This window comes from Neofelis nebulosa, chromosome 4 (genome assembly GCF_028018385.1).
Source record: "Neofelis nebulosa isolate mNeoNeb1 chromosome 4, mNeoNeb1.pri, whole genome shotgun sequence".
Classification (NCBI taxonomy): Eukaryota; Metazoa; Chordata; class Mammalia; order Carnivora; family Felidae; genus Neofelis; species Neofelis nebulosa.
The window spans coordinates 153,392,497-153,415,523 of NC_080785.1; the positions used below are offsets into that span (position 1 = coordinate 153,392,497).

Sequence of the window (23,027 nt, forward strand, 5' to 3'; positions counted from 1 at the left end):
TCCCCTGCTCATGCTCTCTCTCTCTCTCTCTAAAATAAATAAACATTAAAAACACACACACACACGCCAACATTGGTCTCTCTAGCTCTGGCCAGAGAGCTCATGTCTCCTGAATGGGAGAAGGGAAAAGTCCAAGTGAAATCCTGTGCTCTCTTCACCAGTGAATAATTCAGTCACAGTCCCTGCCCTCTCCCTACAATTCTTATGTATACCCCAAACACCCTGCCCTGATTCTAAACTCATAAACCAATAAACGAATAATTACTGTCTAGCTTCATTCATTCATTCATTCATTCATTCAACAAGTATTCACTGAGCCACACAAGGAACTATGTTGGGCCTGCAGATCTACCTCTCCAACCTTGTGTTCTTCCACTTGTCACCCAGGTCACTCTCTTCCTATCACACCAGCTGCCTGGTGTGTCCCCAAATACCAAGTATGCTCCTGTCTCAGGATTCTGTGCTTGCTATTCCCTCTGCCTAGAATACTTTCCCTTAGATATGCTCATGGGTCATTCCCTCATTTCATTCAGACCTCTACTCAGCAAGGCTGGTTCTGGTCCCTCTGACAAAAACAACACCCTCAGTCCCCTTATCGGGCTTTATTTTTCTCCATAGCACTTATCACCACGGGACATTTTATACCTATTTATCTGTTTATTGTCTGCCACTCCACCTCCCACCAGAACGTGAGCTCACACTCACGGAGGCGCTGCCTACCCTGCCTAGGGCTGCTTGCTCAGCAGATGGAACAGTGCTTGGCACGCGGAAGGCGCTGACATATCTGCTGAGCACACTGCTGAATGAGAATGGAATGGGAGGTCACTCACAACAGGAGAACGAATGATCAGACCAGAGCCTGGGGAGAAACAATCCGGCAGCTGCACAAGGACCATTCCCTAAAGGGTCTGTAAGAATTCTCTCAACACACTACTCCAGAAATCCTGGGTTTAGGGAAAAGATGAAGAGGACCTGAATTAGGACAGCGGCTTACTAGACACATTACATAGACACATCAGTGAATAATTCAGTCACAGTCCCTGCTCTCACGGAGTTATGATATTGTAAGTAATGTCATTATTATTGTGATAAGTGCCATAAAATATACAGAAGAGAGAGAGGATGAGCCAAAGCCAATTCCAGAGCTTCCCTTCTACCTGACTACATGGATAGTGTGCCATCCATACACAAAATGAACAAAAGAAGAGATAGCTTGGGAGGGAAAGAGCCTTCATTTGAGACATAATTAGCATGAGGATCAACAGGACAGGTGAAACGCAGGTCTAGTATTTAGAAGCAAAATAAGCAAAACAGAGATATTGATGTGAAAGCCACTGTAATTTACAGATTATGCCAACAAACCTTTAGTGGGAAGACAGGTTAGCACAGTATGTTTTGCTGGTCCTCAGAACAGCTCTGTCAAGGTTACAGGACATTTAGATTTTACAAATCAGCACAGGAAAAATAAGCTTACGACACGTGTGCGTCACTTTACTATGTATCTCTCAGAAATCGATTCCTTTTAAGTGACCATTTGAAGTGCAGCTCCAGGGCTGAGCTAATAAAATCTGGCTCTTAACAGCTGAGGCAGCACAAGAACAGGAGAGATCACCCCTCAGTATCTGTGTTTCTCCTCGGTGGGTCTGGACACAGAGCCACATTCTATCTTCAGTGTCTCCACAATCACAGCACTACAAGCAGTCTCACGTGCCCACCTGGTAACAAGTCTTCTTGAGCTTATTAGCTTTTTAAAAAATTGTGGTAACATACACATAACGTAAAGTTTACCATTTTAACCATTCTTAAGTGTCCAGTTGAGTGGCGTAAAAGACATTCACATTGGTGTGCAACCAGCCCCACTATCTGTCTCCAGAACTTTTCCATCTTCCCAAACTGAAACTCTGTCCCCTCCTCCCAATCCTAAGCAGCCCCCACTCTACTTCCTTTGTGTACTCTGGTCATGTCATTCAAGTGGAATCTTCTAGTGTTTGTCCTTTTATGAACGGCTAGTTTCACTCAGCATAAATAAAGTCTTTAAGGTTCATCCATATTGTAGCAGGTGTCAGAGTTTCTTCCATTTTTAAGGCTACATAATATTCCATTGTATGTATGGAATATTATTCCATCGTGTATATTTCAACAAAATGGAGTAAATTTTATCCATTCAACAGTCGGTGCCCTTGGGTGGTTTCCATCTTTCAGCTACTGTGAATAATTCTGCCGTAAATATATAAAAATATCTGTTCTTGAGCCTGTTTTTTGGAAAGCATTTTTGTGTTCTGATCAGATATGCAGCACACTCTGCCCAGATGTATTGGGCCATATGTGAACTGTCTACTTTGCCTGCCGGCGGGCAGCCCCAACTCTGGCCCTTACCTTCACGGCCCTGAACACAGCTGGTCAGGTCCACTGGAACACAGGAGCCATCACGGTCTCCTCTGGCCTGCCATTCTGCAAGCAGCTAAGCATCCTCAGCTTCAACTGAGACAGAAAGGGAGCATGGTGTCTTTAGTTAATGCTTCAGAAACAGTCTGGTTCAAGCTCCAGCAGAGCTAACAAGACTTTAGAGATGCAAAATTTAACAGTAACTTCTCCTATGTCAGTTATTCAGTCACCAACCAGGATAGTCCCATGATCCCCTGCAGTGAGCTGGAAAAAGAAAGTGCTTCACTTCGGGCTCATTTGTACTCTTTAACAAGAGATGCTTCCCACTGCTAGATACTGTGTTGAAACCACAGAAGTATATGCTGGGGCAATAAAGCAAGTGGAGCCTACTTCAAAAGCCTTTAACTTTACAAAGGCCATATCACTCTACAACAGGGGTCAGCCAGCCACAGCCAATGGGTTAGGCCTACACCTGTTTTTGGCAGATAAAGTTTTAACAGGACAAAGCCATACCCATTTGTTTATGTATTCTGTACAGCTGCTTTGGTGCTACCACATCAGAGTTGAGCAGTTGCAACTGAAACTGTATGACCTACAAATCCTAAAATATTTACTATCTGGCTCTTTACAGAAAATGCTTGCCAACTCCTGGTTCACACATCTTGGTTCATTCTCTTCTCCCCCGCTGGAAACGGGTGATGTGGTCAGTGGTTTGTGCGGAAGGGGCCTCCCCAAACTGACTGTGGGGAAACTGGCTGGCTCTACACCAAGGAGGCAACAGGAGTGCCAACACGCAACAAATCAAGAGTAGGAAGGGACACGCCATGCTTGCAATTTAGAAGGGGCGAGGAACACAACTTTAGAAAGATGTGATCTCATTTTCCATCAACCAGCCTCTAAGCTGAACCAGGTGTGGCCAAGGGGCAAACGATGGAGTCTCATGTACAAAATAATAAAGGAACCACCTGCATTAAGAAGCATCCCCAAAATAAGCTTCTTAAATTCACACAGCCGGCTGGCCAAGCTCCAGAAGCCTCAGGGTGAACCCCAGGAACACTGCTTGGGTGGTAACTGATTTTCCAGGATGCCTCCGACTCCCTTTCCCTCCCTACATCAGGCAGCAGCAAGTTCTCTCATCCTCTGCCTGGTGTCCAAAGGTAACAGCATTACCCACCACATAACTTGAGGAAGAAAGAGCAAAACTGACTTTTCGATGAATATGAATTCATATCCCAAGTGCACACGTGCTCTCAAGGAGCACACTCTTCCTCTGAGGTCTAACTGTTCACTAAAAAGAGGAGAGGCTGGAAATGAACACAGACGCCTGGAAAAAGTCAGTAGAAAACACCAGGAATGAATGATATTCAGAGGCTCAAGTTTTCCAATACAGTGTCATTTCAAATTCAAAAGAGTTCACAATCCATACGCCTAGCAGCATACCCATCACTGTCCTCCCTGCTCAAAAATGACACTGCAGATGGTGTTCCCTGCTCTGCTGCATAACACCAGCAGGGCAGGTGAGTAATCTGATAGAGGACGCAAAGGCATTCCTTCCACCAACAAACAGCTATGTTGGATCCCAGAGAATATAGCTTTGTGCCTTGGGCAGTCCCTTAATATCTCTAAGCCTCAGGGTTTTTTAATCTGTAAAATGAATGGCTTTGATAGAGGATCTCTATGGCTCCTTTTCATAGGATTCCTCCAGCTCTGTAATTATACCTGTGTAACACCACACACAACATAAAAGTGGCATGTATCAACAAGTTCTTACTTCACTTCCTGATATCCTTCTCCACATACTCCTTCATCACAAAATCAGTGTGAGAGAAACTTAGGCAAGATTCCACTCAAATGTGTGGCTTTTGAAGCCAGTCTCAATGAAAATTGCGTACTTGGGTTTAGTGGGTCAAAAGGAAATATTCTAATACTGTGCCTTTTACCCATGGAAAAGACATTTCTTTCCAGAGGATAAATTCTCAGATCTGGGCTCAAAACTTTAGCAAGGGCCTTGGGAAAATGCTAGAAGACTGATGCCAGAAAACTGTTGGAGAACCATTCATTAGTGGTTGCAAATCAGGGTGTGAGAGTGTGTGTGTGTGTGTGTGTGTGTGTGTGTGTGTGTGTGTAGGAAGCTGTTCTCCTAAGCTGATGGATCAGTGAGTAACATTCAGGTTTGGTGACCCCATTCTGTCTTCACAAATAAAGAAAAAGGAGTATGTGAGGTGAGAGGAGAACAGACAAATGTTAAAGTGGTGGGTCTAGATCTTATGAATAACAGCCCGTGGTGAGCACTCACTGAATCTGCTCAACTCGCTGGACGCATGTGAGCCTGACAGATGTGGCCTGAGCACTGGGCAGCTGGTGGCCCAGAGGAAAGGACATGAAACCAGCTGTTGGAAAGAGGGGCTAAGAGCCTTGACCGGACGCAAACCCCTCTACCCAGACCAAGCCTTCTGCTATATGTTGCCAAGAAGTCCTGCACTGCTATCCTCCGTACCTTCAAGATAAAATGATTTGCCAAGTAGATGGACCATGGGTTTTTCCTGATAGGAGAACAGTACTCAGCTGGATTCATGACCCATGATCCAAAGATGGGCTTCAGGGGAATCACGCCTATGACTGAATGCAAAATTTTGTATGCACATTTTTCTGGGAAGAGGGTTCATCATGTTCAGTTTTTAAGAAAAAGGTTCAAGTCAACATAGATACAGAATATGGTTTTAAAAATCCAGCATTATTACTCTTTCTGTTATGCCTCTTCTTAATTATCCAACAGGTGCCCAAGGAATTTAAATTTCAAATATTTCCAAAACAAAACTAAGAAAGGTTTAGGAGTTGGCAGTGAACTTACAGACTGCATCATACCTGCTAACGCTAACTTGCACACTCTCACTAAAACTCGGGAGGACAGAAAAGATGACATGTTGTTAAGGATGAGTGAGGGTTGACCTGAGGTAGATTAATCCACTTTGAATCAGCAGCTGGAATCAGTTCTGCCACTGTCAGTGACAGAAGAGGCAACAGGAGAGCACGAAAGAACACTTGGCCAGGAGAACAGAGACCAGGAGTCCAGTCTCTAGTCCTAGCTCTGCCTAACTCAGTCTGTGACCTTGGACCAGTCCCTTCTTCTGGGCTTGGGTCCTCATCTGTAAAATGCAGGCTACTGAAGCAAAGCAGTGGTTTGCAAACTCTTTTAAAGCAATGAACGTTATGTTTAGATAAAATCATCCAGAATTCATCAGAAGCTAAAACAAATTCAAAATGGCAGGTTGAACATACCCATTTATTTCCCCTCCCTTCTAGAAGCGCCATCAAATTGTTATTCATAAATATCTACTGCTTACTGAACATTTACTACATGATTGTTTTAAGTGCATTAACTAATGGAATCCCTAACACACTTACTAGGTAGGTGATGACACCCATTTTAAAGATGAAGGAACTGAGTCACCAGTGTTTAAGGAACTTGCCCAAGTTGTCACAGCTAATAACTGGCAGAGCCAGGGTTCAAACCCAGGCAGTCTGGCTTGAGTCTGTACTATATACTACCTCTCAGACTGAAAATCAAGAAACAGCAAAGCTCCCAAGGAAAAAGAAGCTGAAAGAAAGAGGATATTAAAAGCATCACCAAATTTTGGAAGATGAGTAGTAGCTGATTTAGATGGAGAATACTGAGTGCTACAGATGGCAAGTCCCTGCAGAGCCCCCTCCAAAACTCAACTGTTGGAGACTCAGGCTTCCTCTGAAGGTGTGGGGATAAGGGAGGCCACAATCAGACAGTACTGCTCCCCTCCACTAGGCAAGCAACTGTTCTGTTGCTGGATAAACGCTGGAGGTTTATCATCTGGACAGGACGAACTAGACTCCAAACTTGGGCAGCCAGGGAACCACTGAAGACAAGGAAGTGGCACCATTCAGGGGACTAAGTGAAAGTCTGCACACAGAAGCAAGAGCCCCCAGTCCCCTCCCATCACAAGGCTCCTCAAATGGTAACAGCCAAGGTTATTCCACTCAGGCAGAAGCCTGAATGAAGATCCATGGACTCTGAACACATCGCATTGAAAAGGTCAGGTCCATCACCCTACAGTTTTGGCTCTCAGAATGCAGCTCCAGGCCAGCAGTAGCATCACTGGAGAATTTGTCAGAAATGTAAATTCTTGGGCCCATGCCAGACGAATTGAATAAAAAATTCTGGGGTGAGGTCCAACAACCAGCGTGTGAACAGGCCACCGAGTGATTATAATACCTGCTAAAGATTGAGAAGCACTGCCCTATAAGGAGGCCCACTAGTCAATAAACCCATCCCACACCAAAATGCTTCCAACCAGCTTTTCAGTACCCATTTATTTGGAACACAGTCAGGAAACATCAGAAGTTTCAGGAAAGACTCTATCTTGAGGGACAGAGAGAGAGAGAGAGAGAGAAACCAAAACAGATTTCACAGGGCAGCTTTAGTGAAGGGGAGAGAAATGAGAGAGAGCCTGGTTTGTATGACCTCTCCCTGGCCTCTGACCTCACATTGCCACTGAGCTACTCCTAAGGCTGTACAGAAGAGTTAGAAAACCAATGAAGCAAACGCTCTCTAGGTCCTGTTCAGTTCTACTCTGTGCCTTTATACTTTATCCTTATGTGCCGGATGCTCGAAACTAACACAGCAATTTAGACTGACACTCTGGGTTGGAACTACCTCTGGTAATTATCTTGTCTCTTTGAATGAATAAATAGCATTTTAATGGAAAAAAATCACGCGAGCATTGTTATGCCAAAGGCTTGTTATATTCTGTGTTTGCATTACATGCAGAGGCAAACTGCACTGCTTTATTTTATGTAGAAATATCTGTAACCATCCCCCTGTATCATATGCTTTTACTTCTCTCTCAGGCTTTCCATGGCTCACCCTTACAGCCTAAATCTTAATCCAAAAACCCTCCCCTATTACTGCTTTTTACCAGTCTCTACTCACCCTAAGTGTCACCCCCACAACCAGATCATTCTTGTGCTTACAAACCTCTAGTAGCCGCGACATCTACATGTAACCGCCTCATTTATATTTACTTCCTCTGACTCCTTTAGTCCAGCTCATTTTTCTCAAACCCCTTGGTTCCCCACTAAAGATCCTTTTCCCTCTCAGGCCACCTCATGCCTCTCCTGGAAAACTGACCTCCCTCAAGGGATGAAAACGCAGGCCAGGCCTCATGCAAAGAACACCACAAATGGTCTCATTTAATTCTCACACTAATAAGAAAGCATCCCTATTTTTACATTTGGAACACTGATGTTTAGAGACATTAAGTAACTTGCCCAAGGTTACGACTAGGATTCTAATCCAAATCCTTCTATCTCCACACTCTTAAATCTACTCTCATGTCTCCAGAGGTCTGACTCAAATATGGGAAGAAAAAAAGTTTCCTTAATTCTGCAGAAAATGAGAAGAGCAAAAGGAGCTCTGCGTGTGTGTGTGTGTGTATACACATATATATGTATATATGTATATACATACGTATATATGTACATATATATAAGTATATATACAAACGTATACACACATATATAAATATAGATACATATATATAAATATGTATATATACATATACATATACATACACACACACACACACACACACACACACACACACACACGTTTTAGAGTGGTCTTCCACAGATGCTCAGAGCCTCAAGTCAAAGCCCAACAGGGAACACAGTTCACAGCAGTCTCTCCCCACCTGGAGGGCTCCAGAGGGCTCAGGAATCTGGCCAAGGAGCAGCACAGCATGCCTCTCCAGCAGGAATGGATGCAAAGCACAGGAGGAAGGCTGGCTCTTGCGCCCAGAATACCGGTAGGAAACAGGTGGTTAAGAGATCCCTCTCCCCACGCAGACCCAGTCCATCCTAAGAGACCCTTGTGGAGGTGGTAGTGGTGGTGTGCCTTCCAGTATGGGGTGGGGGGCAGAGTAGATGCCCACCTCAAAAGATGTCCAGATATGATTTTAAAAGCTCTTAGGAAACAAGGTAGTAATCTAACGACCAAGGGCAAGCAATGACTCCTAAGGTGAAGCCTGCGCCTCTACAACAGAACAGCTAACTTCGAGGGGCACAAAGAAATGTCTATGGTGACAAGAGAAGGTGCTTTACTGGTGCCCATCAGAATGTGGAGGCGGCCACCGCCCCCTCCTCCAAAGAGGCTGCAAGTCCATTTTCTCCTGTCTGACAGAAAAGGGAGGCGGCACCCCAGTGTCTCCCACGCCGAGGGCCTCCGTCGCGCACCTCTCAGCCTTGCTTTCCAAGGGCTAAGAGGCTGTTCCTGTCCGTCTCCCCACTCAGCCCCAATCCCCTCTCCCACTCGGCACCTCTCTCTCCCCTACTCGGTCTCCAACCTTCTTGCCCCATCGCTCTGCCCGCTAGACCTCTCTTCCCCTACCCCCCGCCCTTCTTTCCTCCCCACTCGGTTCCTTATCCCTCAGCCTCGCGCTGCCCAGCCTTCGGTACCTTGAGCGTCACGTCGCACAGCTTGCCTTGCCGCCGGATCTCCTCCATGACGCCGTAGCCGCGACTAGGCAACTCGGACACGGAGAAGTGCACCAGGTCCTCCAGCTCCTCCGCGCCGTCCTCCACCATCTTCCCCGGCCGCCGCGACTGCGCAGGCCTGGGCTGCCGGCTAGAAACCAAACGGGGCGGGGAGGACTGCCGCCGCGAGCACACGGCTAGAAGCAGACGGACCTGCACGGCCGCCGTAGTCTCGGCTGCTCTGCGCCGGAAGCTCCGCTGCCCCGCTTCCTGGTGCGAGCGCAGCCTTCTTTCCCTCGCTTTCCCGACCGTGCTGTCGCGCCTGCCGTTGCCGCAGTCTTTCTGGATTAACCGGTCCCATCTCCCGCCTTTCCGATTCGGCCCTGACCTTACTCGTGTCTCCACCCAGGGCCGCGGACTTCACTTCCGCCACTACCCGACACTTCCGGAATCTGCGGAAACGGTCCGTTGCCATGGCGGCTATGTACACAGTTCTGCAGCCGCGAATGCAGGGCCGCGGTCGCTGCTCCTGCAGCGGTCGCGCGGCGGGAGGGCCTCTGCCTCGGGAGCGGTGAGCAGCGACCACGCGCCGCACGGATGGGGAGAAGGGAGGCCCGAGACGGGGTATACGCCCAGGCGGTGGGCAGCGGCTGGGATCCGAACACCGCCCTACCCGGGAGTCCCCCAGCTTGGCTCGCTGATTTGTGAAACCCGAGTGGAGGAGAGGGCGCGGCATCGTGGGGGCTCTTTCAGGCTGGCTGCAGTTTAGGGTCTTCGGATCTAACGTTCCCTGGCCCCACGAGACCTCTGCGTCTCTGCCGAGGTTGAGAGGGCGTGAGGTGGGGGACCAGAGGTCTGCTGGACCCTTTCATACACGGCAGTTTTCGAACTGGAGGGGGCTTCGGGATCGCTAGGTAGAGCCCTTCGCTTTATGGATGAGGAAGCCGCTCCAAAGAGGGACAAGAATGGTCCCAAGTTCCACTGCCTCCCACACTCCACACAGGGGTCCGGTATGTTGGGTGAGGAAAAGGGAGAAGACCAGGTCTGTCGGGAATCGAGTCTTTGGTTTAGCCTAGGGCCGGGTGCGTTTGGACCCTGTTGTTTCGGGGTTCAGGTGCTGCCGCCGTTTTAAAACGATGAGGGTTCCATATGAGAGCGTCTGGTCTGGGCAGGAGCGCTGAAAGGTAGGGATTCACCTGGTGCCCACCATTCCAGCAGACGCTTCCTCTTCTTTAATCCAGCTTTCAGAAACGCTTGGTAGCAAATTCTGTTCATTCCCACCACTAAAACGAATAAGGAAACCACGAACCTTCAGGGAGATCTGCTGGTGGCCACTCCGAGCGAGGTTCATTTATTTACACAAGAAATATCTAAGGGTGGTGCCCATGAGAGAGAAGCATTTCCCATAAGATCCTGAGGGAGGAAACCCCTGCTAAAAGAGAGGGCATGGTGAGGGGCTGAATATGGCTTGTTGTAAGTGGTGCCTGGAAGCTAAGCCCTTCTGGAAGGGCTGTGGGCTCAGGGGTTGGATGTGGTGTGGGAGGGAAGTGACATATGCCCCTTGGGACTCTCTCAGTAGTGACCGAAGATGGACCCACATGTGGAGATTCAGCCAGCCACCCTCTGACTTCCAGCCATGACCATCACTACCAACCACCATTTCTTGAGTACCTGTTCTGTGCTGGGCACTGTTCTGGACATTGAAGGGGGATTCAAAAGAGAGAAAGCACAGTTCTGTCCCACAAGCAACTTGTAATTTACTTTGGGAGCGGAAACCCACTCAAATGATGTGGCGTAAGAATGGTAACAAGCGTTATTTCAGTAAGTGCAAGATGGCATGGGGTCTCTGAATGTCTGGGTGTTGAGGGGCTGCTGAGTAGGAGCCTTATAGGAGGAGTTAAGTTAATAGAAAAAGCTTGCAGAGTGCCTGGCTGGCTCAGTGGGTAGAGCATGCAGCTCTTGATCTTGGGGTTGTGAGTTTGAGCCCCACATTGGGTACAGAGATTACTTAAAAATAAAAAAAAAAATCTTAAAATAGAGAAAGCTTGTCTTAGGTGGGTATGACTCCTGGCATACTTGAAGCTATGGATGTGAGCACGGGGAGGGTCTGGGGAGGATAGGGGAGCTGCATGTGCATGTGCATGTTGGCAAATTACAGGCCCCACTCTGAGGGGAGGGCGATGCTCAGGCTGTCCGTGCTGTTCCTGTGCTTGGTGGGTGGAGGCTTCCAGGAGGGAGGCCTGGGCACCTGCCACCTAGGCTGGTTCCTTTCAGAGGGCACCCTGGCCAGGAGGCTGGGTCCTCAGACCCAGAGCTGTTGACCTTCAAGCTATTTGTGGCTCTTTATCGCTCGACCTCAATGTTGTAGACAAAAATTTTAGGGCTGAAATTGGATAAGCCATCATCCTTGATCACCTGAATACTTTTCAGCTTCGTTTTCTAAAAATTGAAAGGTCTGAATGGTCCCATAGTGGCTGGGAAAAGACTTCCATGAACTAATTACTTGAGGAATGTAGCAAGCGGACACGCAGTTCTCCAGTTGGCAGATGTGAAAGTGTCATGTTTGCTTATTTGATTTTACATCTGAAGGGCTTGTAACAGGGGTTAGAGTTTCATTTGTCTACATCATTGAAACTGTAGACTGAAAGGGCAGGACCTGTCTCAATTTAATTTACTTCTATAGAGATATTTCACGCCACTGATGATAGTTAATATAATTGTAATAGGAAATCTACCGGTCATTGCAAGTTGTGTCTAGAAATATGTTTAATATCCTTAAAATATATCAGGTAACATTCAGTGAGCCTGTCTTAGATAATACAGGGAAAATGTTAATATTCTTTATTTAATGTGCTTTAATTTTTTTTTTTTTTAATATTTATTTATTGAGAGAATGAGAGACAGAGCATGAGCAGGGGACGGGGAGAGAGAGAAGGAGACAGAAAATCCAATGCAAGCTCCAGGCTCCAGCTGTCAGCTCAGAGCCTAATGCGGGGCTCAAACCCCCGAACCATGAGATCATGACCTGAGCTGAAGTTGGCCGCTTAACTGACTGAGCCACCCAGATGCCCCTTAAAGTGCTTTTTTTTTAAAAAAAGTGAAATAATTAACTGTATTTCAGAGAAGAAATCCCTGTCATGCATGATTTTTTTCTTTACAGTACAGGTCTTAACATTTCGTTTTTTAAAAATATTAAGCATCATAGCAGTTTATTAGAGTGCTTTGCAGTAGTTCAAGCAAGCTATTTTTCCTTAATTGCTGTGTTACTGCTCTTTTCCAATTTGAATATGAAATTGAATCAGCTCCCTATGTCTCATGTTTCCCTAACTCTTCCTAAGTTCAACAAATTCCTTTGCTGGTTGTTGTTGTTGTTGTTGTTGTTGTTGTTGTTGTTTTTGTTTACAAAAGCATACAGGTGATTTCTTTGGCCTTAACTCCTCTTTCCTGCCCTATGAAGATGCAAGTTATTTTAGCACCAAATGCTTCATCTCTTATTGAACTGATTCAACCCCAATAGGAAGGTCAGAAGAGAAGTGTACCGAGCAGCGTACATCCTGACCCTCAGGCCTTGTCCCTATTCCAAATGTGTTTGGTACATTTGGAACATTAACGCTAAATGAGTTTTTAACATTCTTTCTGTGTATTCATAGTTCCATAAAAGTGAAATTATTGAAATGTGAGAGCCCAATGTTAGGACTGCATGACCATAGACCACTTGATGATACTGTTCACATCATTTGAAAAAGAAGGAAAGAAAAAATATTAGGTCGATATTAGGAAAACTTATATGTAAAATTAGAAATGTTTCCCCTTTGAACAAATTAAAATTGTATTATGTTAATTTCCCTAATAGTTTCAAATAACGAAGTTTGGTACATTTTCATAGACTTTCATCTTGTTTAGTGGTATTACTTAACTAGGTTAAATGTATTGATGATGATTACAGGTTGATTTTTCCTTAGCTCTCCTTAGAGCTTTTGACATTTTCTCTCAATATTTAATCCTTTGTCATCAGCGTATAAGAGGCACCTAAAGAACTAAGTTTTGTTTTTTATTTTTATTTTTTGAAGAACTAAGTTTTAAGTTCCCCTTAAAGCAATAAAAATAGCACAATTGTTACTTCTGTTTAATAACCCTCTTTGCTTTTCCACTCTATGTCAATGTTGGAACCAAAATTTACTGTCTGATTAGTATTAAATATTTTTACACAGGCACTCTCAGGAAAGGGCCTAGTGTGATTTCACCAATGAGACTAATAGCCGATAAAATACGAGATTTCTTGGTTATCATTTGATTGTGCAATCAATTTTTTTTAATTTTAATAAAATACTTCAGTTGGACAGGATCTTAGAAATTAATTAACTCTCCCCTCAGTGCACCAGTCCCTTTGGTAGCATCTCTGCTAGCTGGCATCTTGACCTTGCTTGAGTCTTTTCCATTATAGGACAGCTCTACATAGTAGGAAGGTCATTTACCTAAATCTCCCTCCCTAAACACATACACCTATATGCTTACATCCTATTCCATGAAGCCACACCAAGCATTTATTTTGACATTTTGTTATACACGGTAATTATTTGTGGTACTATAAATAAAGGAATACAGATTAAGTGGATCTACCTGAAAGAAAATGATGAAACTCTAGTTAGGTTGACGAGAAGACGAGGAGGTAGAGGGCTGTTTGATTTTTTCTCAATGGACTGTCAGAAAAGAAAGAGTATCTGATTGTGGACTAGATTAAATACACTTCTAGGGAATCATTTTCTGATCTAAGCTGGTCAAACGGAGGTAAAGGAGGGGCTGCTGCATCTGAAATAACATATGTTCGTGAAGACAAGAAAATTAAGTTTAAATGCATTTCATAGTAAGTATTTTAGATGAAAGCATAATGAATGAGGCAAAGCATAAGCGGACATTTTTAGGTACAGAACATTTTTAGGAAACACGTCTAAGATTAGGCCACTAAAGGGAGCGTTCTTCTTGCTTCGTGTTTCTGTCTCTTAGGGGCCCATGGCGGAAAATGGTGAGGCAGCCTGTAAAGTAGGAAGCACCGGTACTTGTTGAACAGCGGGTCCTGTGGGTAGAGCACTGACACGAGAAGGGGTAAAAAGGAAGACTGGGTCTCATTGGGATAGAAGAACACAGACCGAGTGTCAGTCACTCCATTCTGATCTTCTTAATGCGTTGCCACTTGATGATAACTACTGAAAGCTGTACTGTTTTCTTCTTTTTAGCTAGAATGGGTACTAGGAAAAAAGTTCATACCTTTGTCCGTGTCAAACCCACCGATGACTTTGCTCACGAAATGATCAAATACGGAGACGACAACAAAGTAAGTGGGATGTGCTTGCTTTCACCAGCTTGGTCCTCTCTGTCCCACCTTGCTGCGGTGGGACCCTGTTTCCAAACAGCCTTTAAGGACCAAGACAGAACTGATAAAAGTTCAGATGGAGTCCAGACTTCCAACAAGTCCAAACCACTCCCCTTGAGTCACTTTTGATAAGGAAACTCCTGAAGCTCCCACTTTTTTTTGTTTTAATTTTTTTTAATGTTTATTTTTTTTTTTTGAGAGAGAGATTGAGACAGAACGTGAGCAGGGGAGGAGCAGAGAGAGAGGGAGACACAGAATCCAAAGCAGGCTCCAGGCTCCGAGCTGTCAGCACAGAGCCCGACACGGGGCTCGAACTCATGACCTGTGAGATCATGACCTGAGCCAAAGTCAGGCACTTGACCGACTGAGCCACCCAGGTGCCCCGAAGCTCCCACTTTTAATTGTATTTGTGGTTAATAAGTTTGCCTTCATCCTTGTGTCTGACACAGAAAAGCTGACATTTGTCCACACTCATAAAACTCTGTGGGGATCAGATCTGCTGTTACATGATCCCTCAGAGAGGGGGTCAAGTAAGATGTCTTAAGTTGATAACTGTTCAACTTACCAAGCCAGTGGGAGAAACTCTTTTCGAAAGAACTGGAAAGATGTATCCATCCCTGTGTCCCAACCACTGTCCTGACAACCTTTCTGAAGCCCATGACAGGCTTAGGACAGGTTGAGAGAGTTCTACGTTTTCATTGAGCAAACATCTGTGAACCTACATGGGCAGCATGAAGACATACGTTAAGGGAAGAATCCGAGAGCAAACTGCCCAAGCTTTGAAAGTCTTGACAGTCAGAGAAAAGCTCATGTGCAGCAAATCCTGCAGGACATGGTCTCAGTGAGCACAGAAACACAGAGCATTTCATGTGTGAATGGACAAAGCCCCTCCTCTTGCTTGATCTTACTTTTTCTGCACGTGGCTGTGTGTTGGCTCCTGGATTAGGACAGCCAGTGTAAAATTCCAACAAGAGTCTCTTTACATCAGAAGGCCCCATGGTGAAGATTGGAATCTCCCCTTGACCTAACCCAATATGTTCCTAAACCAGCTGTTGCCTTAGTGGCTTGCTATGGAGAGATCCAAAAGTCTAAAAATGTCTTTAGGAATCTTTGCATCCAAAAAAAAAAAAAAAAAGAAAGAAATCTTTGCACCTGAAGATATGCTAATTACAAGTGGTAGGCACCCTTGATTTGCTATAATACCAGTGAGAAACTGTCTGAGAAGCCAAGAGCCATTTCTGTGGTTATTAATTCATCATTCCTCACAATGCTCCGTAGCATGTAAAAGATGTGGCTCAAGCCCAGGTCTCTGTCACCAAGCCCAGTCTTCTCTCTGGCCTAAGTCAAAGCCTCCCTGTGCTTATTAAATGTGTCTAAAGCTTGTTTAATAAAAAAACATGATAAATGTGCTTGACCTCGTATCATAGATGCGGGAATCAAGACAAACAGCACCCTGTAACCTAGGGTGACAAGGCCTGAAACCAGTAAGTGCTCCAGTCTCCTGATCCTTCCACCGTAAAGGTGGTGTGGCCTCCCTTCTCCTCTCCCATCCCAAAGAAATCATCTGAATATCAGCCCATGTGTGAGAATCCCTGTTCTTCCTAAAGTTTGCTTCCTCTTATTTTCTCCAGGTCAGGCCTCAGCTATCAGTGAGTTTTTCATACCAGTTTCCTAATACCTAACTAGCTGGCTAACTCTCTCTCTCTCTTTCTAGAGCATTGATATTCACTTAAAAAAAGATACTCGGAGAGGGGTTGTCAATAACCAGCAGACAGACTGGTCGTTCAAGCTGGATGGAGTTCTCCACAATGCCTCCCAGGACTTGGTTTATGAGACGGTCGCAAAGGACGTGGTTGCTCAGGCTCTCGACGGATACAATGGTAATTTAGTTAATTGACTGTTATTAATTGACTGTAAGAACCTGCAGAACCCTTCCTGGAGGAAGAGGTGCAAGTATTTTATGGTGAATAAAATAAAATATAACCTCTTGTGCTAACTTTTGTTTGTTTATGTGTCTATCTCATATTCTTATAGTAGAAAACTTATTATTTGCTTGGTGGTATTGTGGGCATGACTTGATCCAAACTTCTGGGGTCCTATTTTCCTAGGAAGACTAAGTGACTGTGGCTCTCTATAGGTCATGGGGATTGAACTATTATCCTGTTTCAAATCTCTCAAATACTAGTTTGAAGATAATGGCCTTACGAATTTGATGGAGTCCAAATACTTCTCTCTTGACTACCTGCCAGGAGTTATTTCCATCATTTTACCAGCAAAATAAATCTACTCTTCCTATTTTAGCATAGAGTTATTTACATACAGCATGAAAAAATGGAGTAGAGTTTGATTTTCTTAACAAATGGAAAGCAGCTTTATTGGGAGATTTTTACAAACTAGTTTGGTCTAAGATTGCTTTAAAATCTTAAGATTTGAAAATCTGTAGAAAGAATCTATCACAGTTTGTAAACTTTGCCCATGTGACTAGAATGACCCCTGTCTGCAAGTTTTAGGTCTTCTGTTTAAAAGTCTCTTTTAAAGTCTGTTTAGTGTTGATGGGGCGCCTGGGTGGCGCAGTCGGTTAAGCGTCCGACTTCAGCCAGGTCACGATCTCGCAGTCTGTGAGTTCGAGCCCCGCGTCAGGCTCTGGGCTGATGGCTCGGAGCTTGGAGCCTGTTTCCAATTCTGTGTGTCTCCCTCTCTCTCTGCCCCTTCCCCGTTCATGCTCTGTCTCTCTCTGTCCCAAAAATAAATAAAAACCGTTGAAAAAAAAAAATTAAAAAAAAAAAAATAAAGTCTGTTTAGTGTTGAGAACTAAACATTGTAATGTATCCCACTTGTGAAACATAGACGTGGTCCTTATTAATCCTGAGGGGATATGGCCCTGAGGAGGTAGAGACAGAGGAACTAAGAAGGCCAAGGAAGTTAAGAGTCTTGGGCCCTGGCTGCTATAGAATTACAAGTGGGCTCTGAGTCCCAGCTGAAGTGACTCCTTCCTGCACATCTGTGCTAATCGGCACTGTTTCTGACCTCAGCTCACATGCTGAGTTTGAGCCCCGTGTGCAAAACCTACCAATCCCAGGAACTAGAGCATTGGTGTGGTGAAGGCAAATGCTGATTTCCATGGCCCAGTGTTGCCCAGAAGCGGCATTTGGGATGGGGTCTGGCTCAGGTTGGCCAAGCCAGGAGAAAGAGCGGATGGGAACCGGAGTCCAGGGTGACAGCATTCTTCGTGTCCCAGAGCCTGGTGGTGACAGTAGACCTAAGAGATGTGAGAAGTGCAAGTGGAAGTCTTCCCAAAGAGGGCCGTAGGACCAGATCAGGACCTGTCATGGTCTGTGTTTGGAAGTGGCTTGGGGCCAACTAGTAGCTCTGTTTGATCCTGTGGGAACTTGCAGTCTGCAAAGAATCCTCACCATCAACAGGAAATTCTCTCCCCACTCCCGTCTCTTCCTGGGGATTTTGAAAGCTCTCCTTGTCTCCTGCCTGGCCAGCCCCTGGGAGGCCTACCCCGAGACTCTTGACAGTTCATGGCCTTGCTAAAGAAGGGCTGGAGTTCAATGTTCTATCTCCCTCCTCACCTGTCTAGAAAAATTCCCAGTTCCTCTGTTCCCTGGGATTCCCCACTCTGCTCAGCAGCCCTAGGGTCTGGTCTCTTGGCAGAGGGATCAGTAGAGCACTACCTGGGCCACACATTCAGAGCTGCAGTCTGTGTTTTGACCATTTATGTCCTGTTTCCTTGCCCACTCACCCTGCCCCCCAAGGCAGGAATCCCTCCTGTCCCTGGCTGCTCCTGATGGCCACCTTCGCGCCAGGGTCCAGGCTGGCACCAGGCATGCTGGGGGATAAGAGAGCTATCCTTGGAGCTATTTTCCTGGACATCACCAAGACACGCTTCCAAATGTTTACAGGTACCATCATGTGTTACGGGCAGACGGGAGCCGGCAAGACATATACCATGACAGGGACAACTGAGAATTACAAGCACCGGGGGATCCTTCCTCGTGCCCTACAGCAGGTAGAGAGAGGGCCCACAGGCAGGGTACCACACAGGTCCCCTTTCTACCACACCTGCTGCTAACCCTAGGCCTGCTACTGGAGACAGGATACACATGGTGGCAGGTGGGGGGTGGGGGGCAGGGTGGTGCAGAGGCCTCAGGAAACTAGGAAACTGGGACTTCAAGTTTCAGGGTCTGACCCAAGCCCATGAGGAACCTATTTCCTCATTGCAAAAGAGGGAGTTGGACGTGCCAACCAGCTTCTTGCTGCTGTGATGGTCTGTGAACCTGTAATTGAGGATTTGGAAGTCCTAATCATGTTCCTGCCTCATTTTAATGAGGGGGATATGGCCTCTTGCAAAGCTTCCTCCCTGGCCTGCTCTGGCTTCTTCCACTGCCACAGCCCCAGAAAGAACAAAGGGAAGAAGAAGGGCCCAACATGAACTTTCAGGATCGAGTGAGTCCTGGGGGTCTGGGAAGTATGACTAAAGACAGTACACAAGGGCCTTCCTCTGGAGTTCTGTGAGGACCTTCTGTTGGAAGGTAGGAGGCAAAGGGCCTTTCCCCAAAAGCGTCTTGAGGTTTTATAGCCCTGTCCTATAAAAAACATAGATGACTGTCTAGTGTATAAAGCATCCATGCTCTAATTTATGAAGCAGTAGCCTTCACATCCCACTGTCCAAGCTTCAGTATCTCGGTATCTTAGACTTCAGTAGTCGAGCCCAGCACTGCCCAGTAGAGACACGGTGTAAGTCACACATGCAATTTTGAGTTTTCTAGTAACCACAGTTTAAAAAGTAAAACAGGAAGGGGCGCCTGGGTGACTCAGTTGGTTGGACGCCCGACTTTGGCTCAGGTCATGATCTCACAGTTTGAGTTCAAGCCCCACATTAGGCTGTGTGCTGACAGCTCAGAGCCTGGAGCCTGCTTCGGATTCTGTGTCTCTCTCTCTGCCCCTCCCCGGCTCACACTGTCTCTCTCTCTCTCAAAAATAAGTAAATATTAAAAAAAAATTTTTTTTAAAGTAAAACAGGTGAAATTGATTTTAATAATATATTTTATGTAACTGAGTATATCCAAAATATAATTTACACATATAATCAATATAAAAATTCTTGAAATATTTTACATTATTTTTCTCACACTAAGGCTATGCAGTGTGTATTTTACACTTACGGTCCATTTCAATTTAGACACTAAGTACTTATCAGGAATACTCAATCTGCATTTAGATTTCATAAAATTTACAGTTGAAAAAGTAGATTTATAAACTCAAGTTGTTGCCAACATTCTGAAAAGTTTACCAGTAATTGAACTTAGTGGACATTTTTTAAAGTTGACTTATTTATTTTGATAGAGAGAGAGAGAGTGTGTGTGTGTGTGTCTGTGCACGCATGTGCATACACATGCTGGGGAAGGGCAGAGGGAGAGGGAGAGAGAGAATCCCAAAAAGGCTCCTTGCTGTCAGCTCAGAGCCTGACGTGGGACTCAATCCCACAACCGTGAGATCATGACCTGAGCCAAAATCAAGAGTCAGATGTTCAACTGACTGAGCCACCCAGGTGCCCCTTTAGCAGCTAGTTTTAACTTTCAATTCAAATTAATTACGATCAAATAAAATTTAAAATTCCATTCCTTATTTGCATCAGCCACATTTCAGGTGTTCAGCAGCCACCTGTGGCTAGTATCTACCGTGTTGGACAGCACTACCCTCGACTGTTAGAGCCAGGTGGGGGCCTCAGGGATCATCCAGCCCAACCCCTCCCTTCATGTGGCAACTAAGAAAGTTAAGGTCCAGAGAGGGGAAAAGACCAGTCCAAAGTCACCACCTGCTCAGAAGTACCAGGAAGGGTATTTGGAAGTTATTAGTTGGGAAGGCTGAGTTTTGGCTTGGCTTCTTCTCTTACTAGCTGAGGCCATAGACAAATAATTTCATTGCATGGGCCTTTACCCAGATGGGCATTGCCCCTATCCTTCTTCAATCACAGGGGAGTTGTAAGAATAGGATTAAATAATGGATGTGTAAGAGGCTTATATATGGTGAGACTCCATAAAATGAGGGATTTTCACTCTAGAGTCCTTTCCATTCATCATGGCTGTACAATCTGTTAAGTCAGTCTTCAAAATTCTACAAGATGTGGGGCACCTGGGTGGCTCAGTCAGTTAAGCGTCTGACTTCAGCTCAGGTCATGATCTCACGGTTTGTGGGTTCGAGCCCCGTGTTGGCTCTGTATTGAGAACTCAGAGCCTGGAGCCTTCTTCAGATTCTGTGTCTCCCTCTCTCTGCTCCTCCCCCGCTCACACTCTGTCTCTCTCTCAAAAATAAATAAAAACATTAAAAAAAAACTCTACAAGATGATAATAAGTGCCACTCAATGAACTATTAATAATAATTGTTGATGATGATGACCATTATGCCAGCTAGACTGTAAATTCTTTTAGGACAGATTTTTTTTTTTTTTTTTTTTTTATTGTACTTCTTGATGTTTCCTGCTGAGGTAAGAACTCTCCTAACACTGGTTGGTCATTGGAGTTTTGCTCTTGGTGACTACTGTCCAATATTCCATGTAGGTTTTTAGGATGATTGAAGAACGCCCCACACATGCCATCACTGTGCGTGTTTCCTACCTGGAAATTTACAATGAGAGTCTGTTTGATCTCCTGTCCACTCTGCCCTATGTCGGACCATCAGTCACACCAATGACCATCGTGGAAAACCCTCAAGGGGTCTTCATTAAGGGCTTGTCAGTCCATCTTACAAGTCAGGAGGAGGATGCATTCAGCCTCCTTTTTGAGGTGAGATGACCAAGTCTAAGGATTCCTTCTGCCCTTCCTTCCTTCCTTCCTTCCTTCCTTCCTTCCTTCCTTCCTTCCTTCCTTCCTTCTTTCCTTCCTTCCTCTCTTCCTCTCTCCCTCCCTCCCTCACATCCCCCTCCCTCCCTCCCTCCCTCCCTTTCTCCTTCCATCTCTCTCTTCCTTTGTTCTTTTTTTTCTTTTCTCCCTCCCTCCTTAGTTTTTTTACTTACTTTGATAACCAGAATAAATGTTAATATACGCTCGTTTAGCAAGTTCAGATAGTAATGAAAAAATACAGGAACAAAAATTAACATAATTGAAATTGTCAGTTGAAATTTTCAGTTAATGTGAAATCATGGCATTTGTGGTATAGAAAAAAAAAGAATTAACATTCTTAGTATATAAAAGCTCTTATAAATCTATAAATTCCTCAGCATATGTTATTCTTTTAAAAGTCATATAGGGGGCACCTGGGTGGCTCAGTCAGTTAAGCCTCCGACTCCGGCTCAGGTCATGAACTCACAGTTCGTGGGTTTGAGCCCTACGTTGGGCTCTTTGCTGACAGCTTAGAGCCTGGAGCTGCTTTGGATTCTGTGTCTCCTTTTTCTGTCCCTCCCCTGCTCGTGTTCTGTCTCTCTCTCTCTCTCTCTCTCTCTCTCAAAAAAATAAACATTAAAAAAAATTTTTTAAAGTCATATACATTGGAACTCTTATACCTCACTGATGAACTATAAAATGGTGTGGCCATATTGGCAGTATCCTAAAAAGTTAATTAATTTTATCATAGAACTTAGCAAATATCCTAGGTATTTTTCCAAGAGAAATGAAAGCGTATGTTCACACAAAGGCTTGTAAGCAAATACTATAGCAGAATTATTCAAAATAGCCATAGACTGGAAATAACCAAAATTCTATCACCTGGTGAATGGGTAAATAAAATGATGCAAAACTATTTAACAATAAAAGAAATGGAGTACTGATATATGCATGCTACAACATAGATGAATCTCAAAAAAATGCTAAGTAAAAGAAATACAGAAGATCACATCCTGTTTGGTTCCATTCATTTGAAATGTTCCCAGTAGCCACATCTTTAGAGATACAAGTAGATTAGCTGGGAGGACGGGGTGGGAAATGGCTACAGATGAGCCCAGGGAACTTTTTGGGTGATGTAACATTTCTAAAACAGGATTGTGGTGATGGTTGCATAGCTCTAAATTTCCTTTAAAAAATCACAAACTGTATACTTAAAACAGAGAATTTTATGCCATATAAGTTATATGTCAGTAGAGGCACCTGTGTGACTTGATTAAGCCTCCGACTCTTGATTTCAACTCAGGTCACGATCTCACTGTTTGTGAGGTTGAGCCCTGCATAGGGTGCCACACTGACTGTGCAGAGCCTGCTTGGGATTCTCTGTCTCCCTCTCTCTCTGCCCCTCCCCTGATCCTCTGATCTCCCTCTGTGTGTCTCTCTCGCAAAATAAATAAACAAACAAACATGTTAAAAAATTATTAAATTATATGTCAATAAAAGTTTATTTAAAAAGTCACATAGGTGGAGCGCCTGGGTGGCTCAGTTGGTTGAGTGGTTGAACAGCCAACTTCAGCTCAGGTCATGATCTCACAGTCGTGAGCTGGAGCCCCACATCAAACTCACTGCTGTCAATGCAGAGCCCGCTTCGGATCCTCTGTCCCCTCTCTCTCTGCCCTTCCCCCCTCCCCTCCCAGTCAAAAATGAATAAACATTTACATATTAAAAAAAAGGTCACATAGGGGTCCTCAGGGTGATTTAAACCTGGAGCCCTTGGATCTACAGGGAGGAAAGAGCATCCCAGGAGGCAGCAATAGAGCATTCTTAAAAAAATTTTTTATTACATTTCTTTATTTTTTGAGAGGCAGAGACGGAGTGTGAGTGGGGAGGGGCAGAGAGCGAGAGGGAGGCACAGAATCCAAAGCAGGCTCCAGGCTCTGAGC

General features: G+C 44.9%; 2 protein-coding genes across 18 annotated transcripts in view; one reads left to right on the forward strand and one right to left on the reverse strand.

Moving 5' to 3' along the window:
* The window catches only part of KLHL18 (kelch like family member 18), a 55,132-nt gene extending 46,125 nt beyond the window's left edge, over positions 1-9,007 (reverse strand). For 2 of the 3 annotated variants that reach the window (XM_058727183.1, XM_058727182.1), the window contains exon 1: positions 8,872-9,007. In XM_058727183.1, coding sequence (XP_058583166.1) covers positions 8,872-9,000 — 129 coding nt within the window. In that variant the 5' untranslated portion in view covers positions 9,001-9,007. Of the gene's footprint in view, positions 1-2,376; positions 2,482-8,871 lie in introns of all 3 variants that reach the window. The other variant, XM_058727184.1, reaches the window with a different exon arrangement.
* A 224-nt stretch (positions 9,008-9,231) lies between these two features.
* Positions 9,232-23,027, forward strand: part of KIF9 (kinesin family member 9) — a 54,451-nt gene continuing 40,655 nt past the window's right edge. For 3 of the 15 annotated variants that reach the window (XM_058727158.1, XM_058727166.1, XM_058727173.1), the window contains exons 1-5: positions 9,735-9,899; positions 14,124-14,221; positions 15,975-16,140; positions 18,169-18,275; positions 20,827-21,051. In XM_058727158.1, the coding sequence (XP_058583141.1) occupies positions 9,821-9,899; positions 14,124-14,221; positions 15,975-16,140; positions 18,169-18,275; positions 20,827-21,051 (675 nt within the window). In that variant the 5' untranslated portion in view covers positions 9,735-9,820. The other 12 variants (XM_058727161.1, XM_058727163.1, XM_058727159.1 and 9 more) reach the window with 12 other exon arrangements.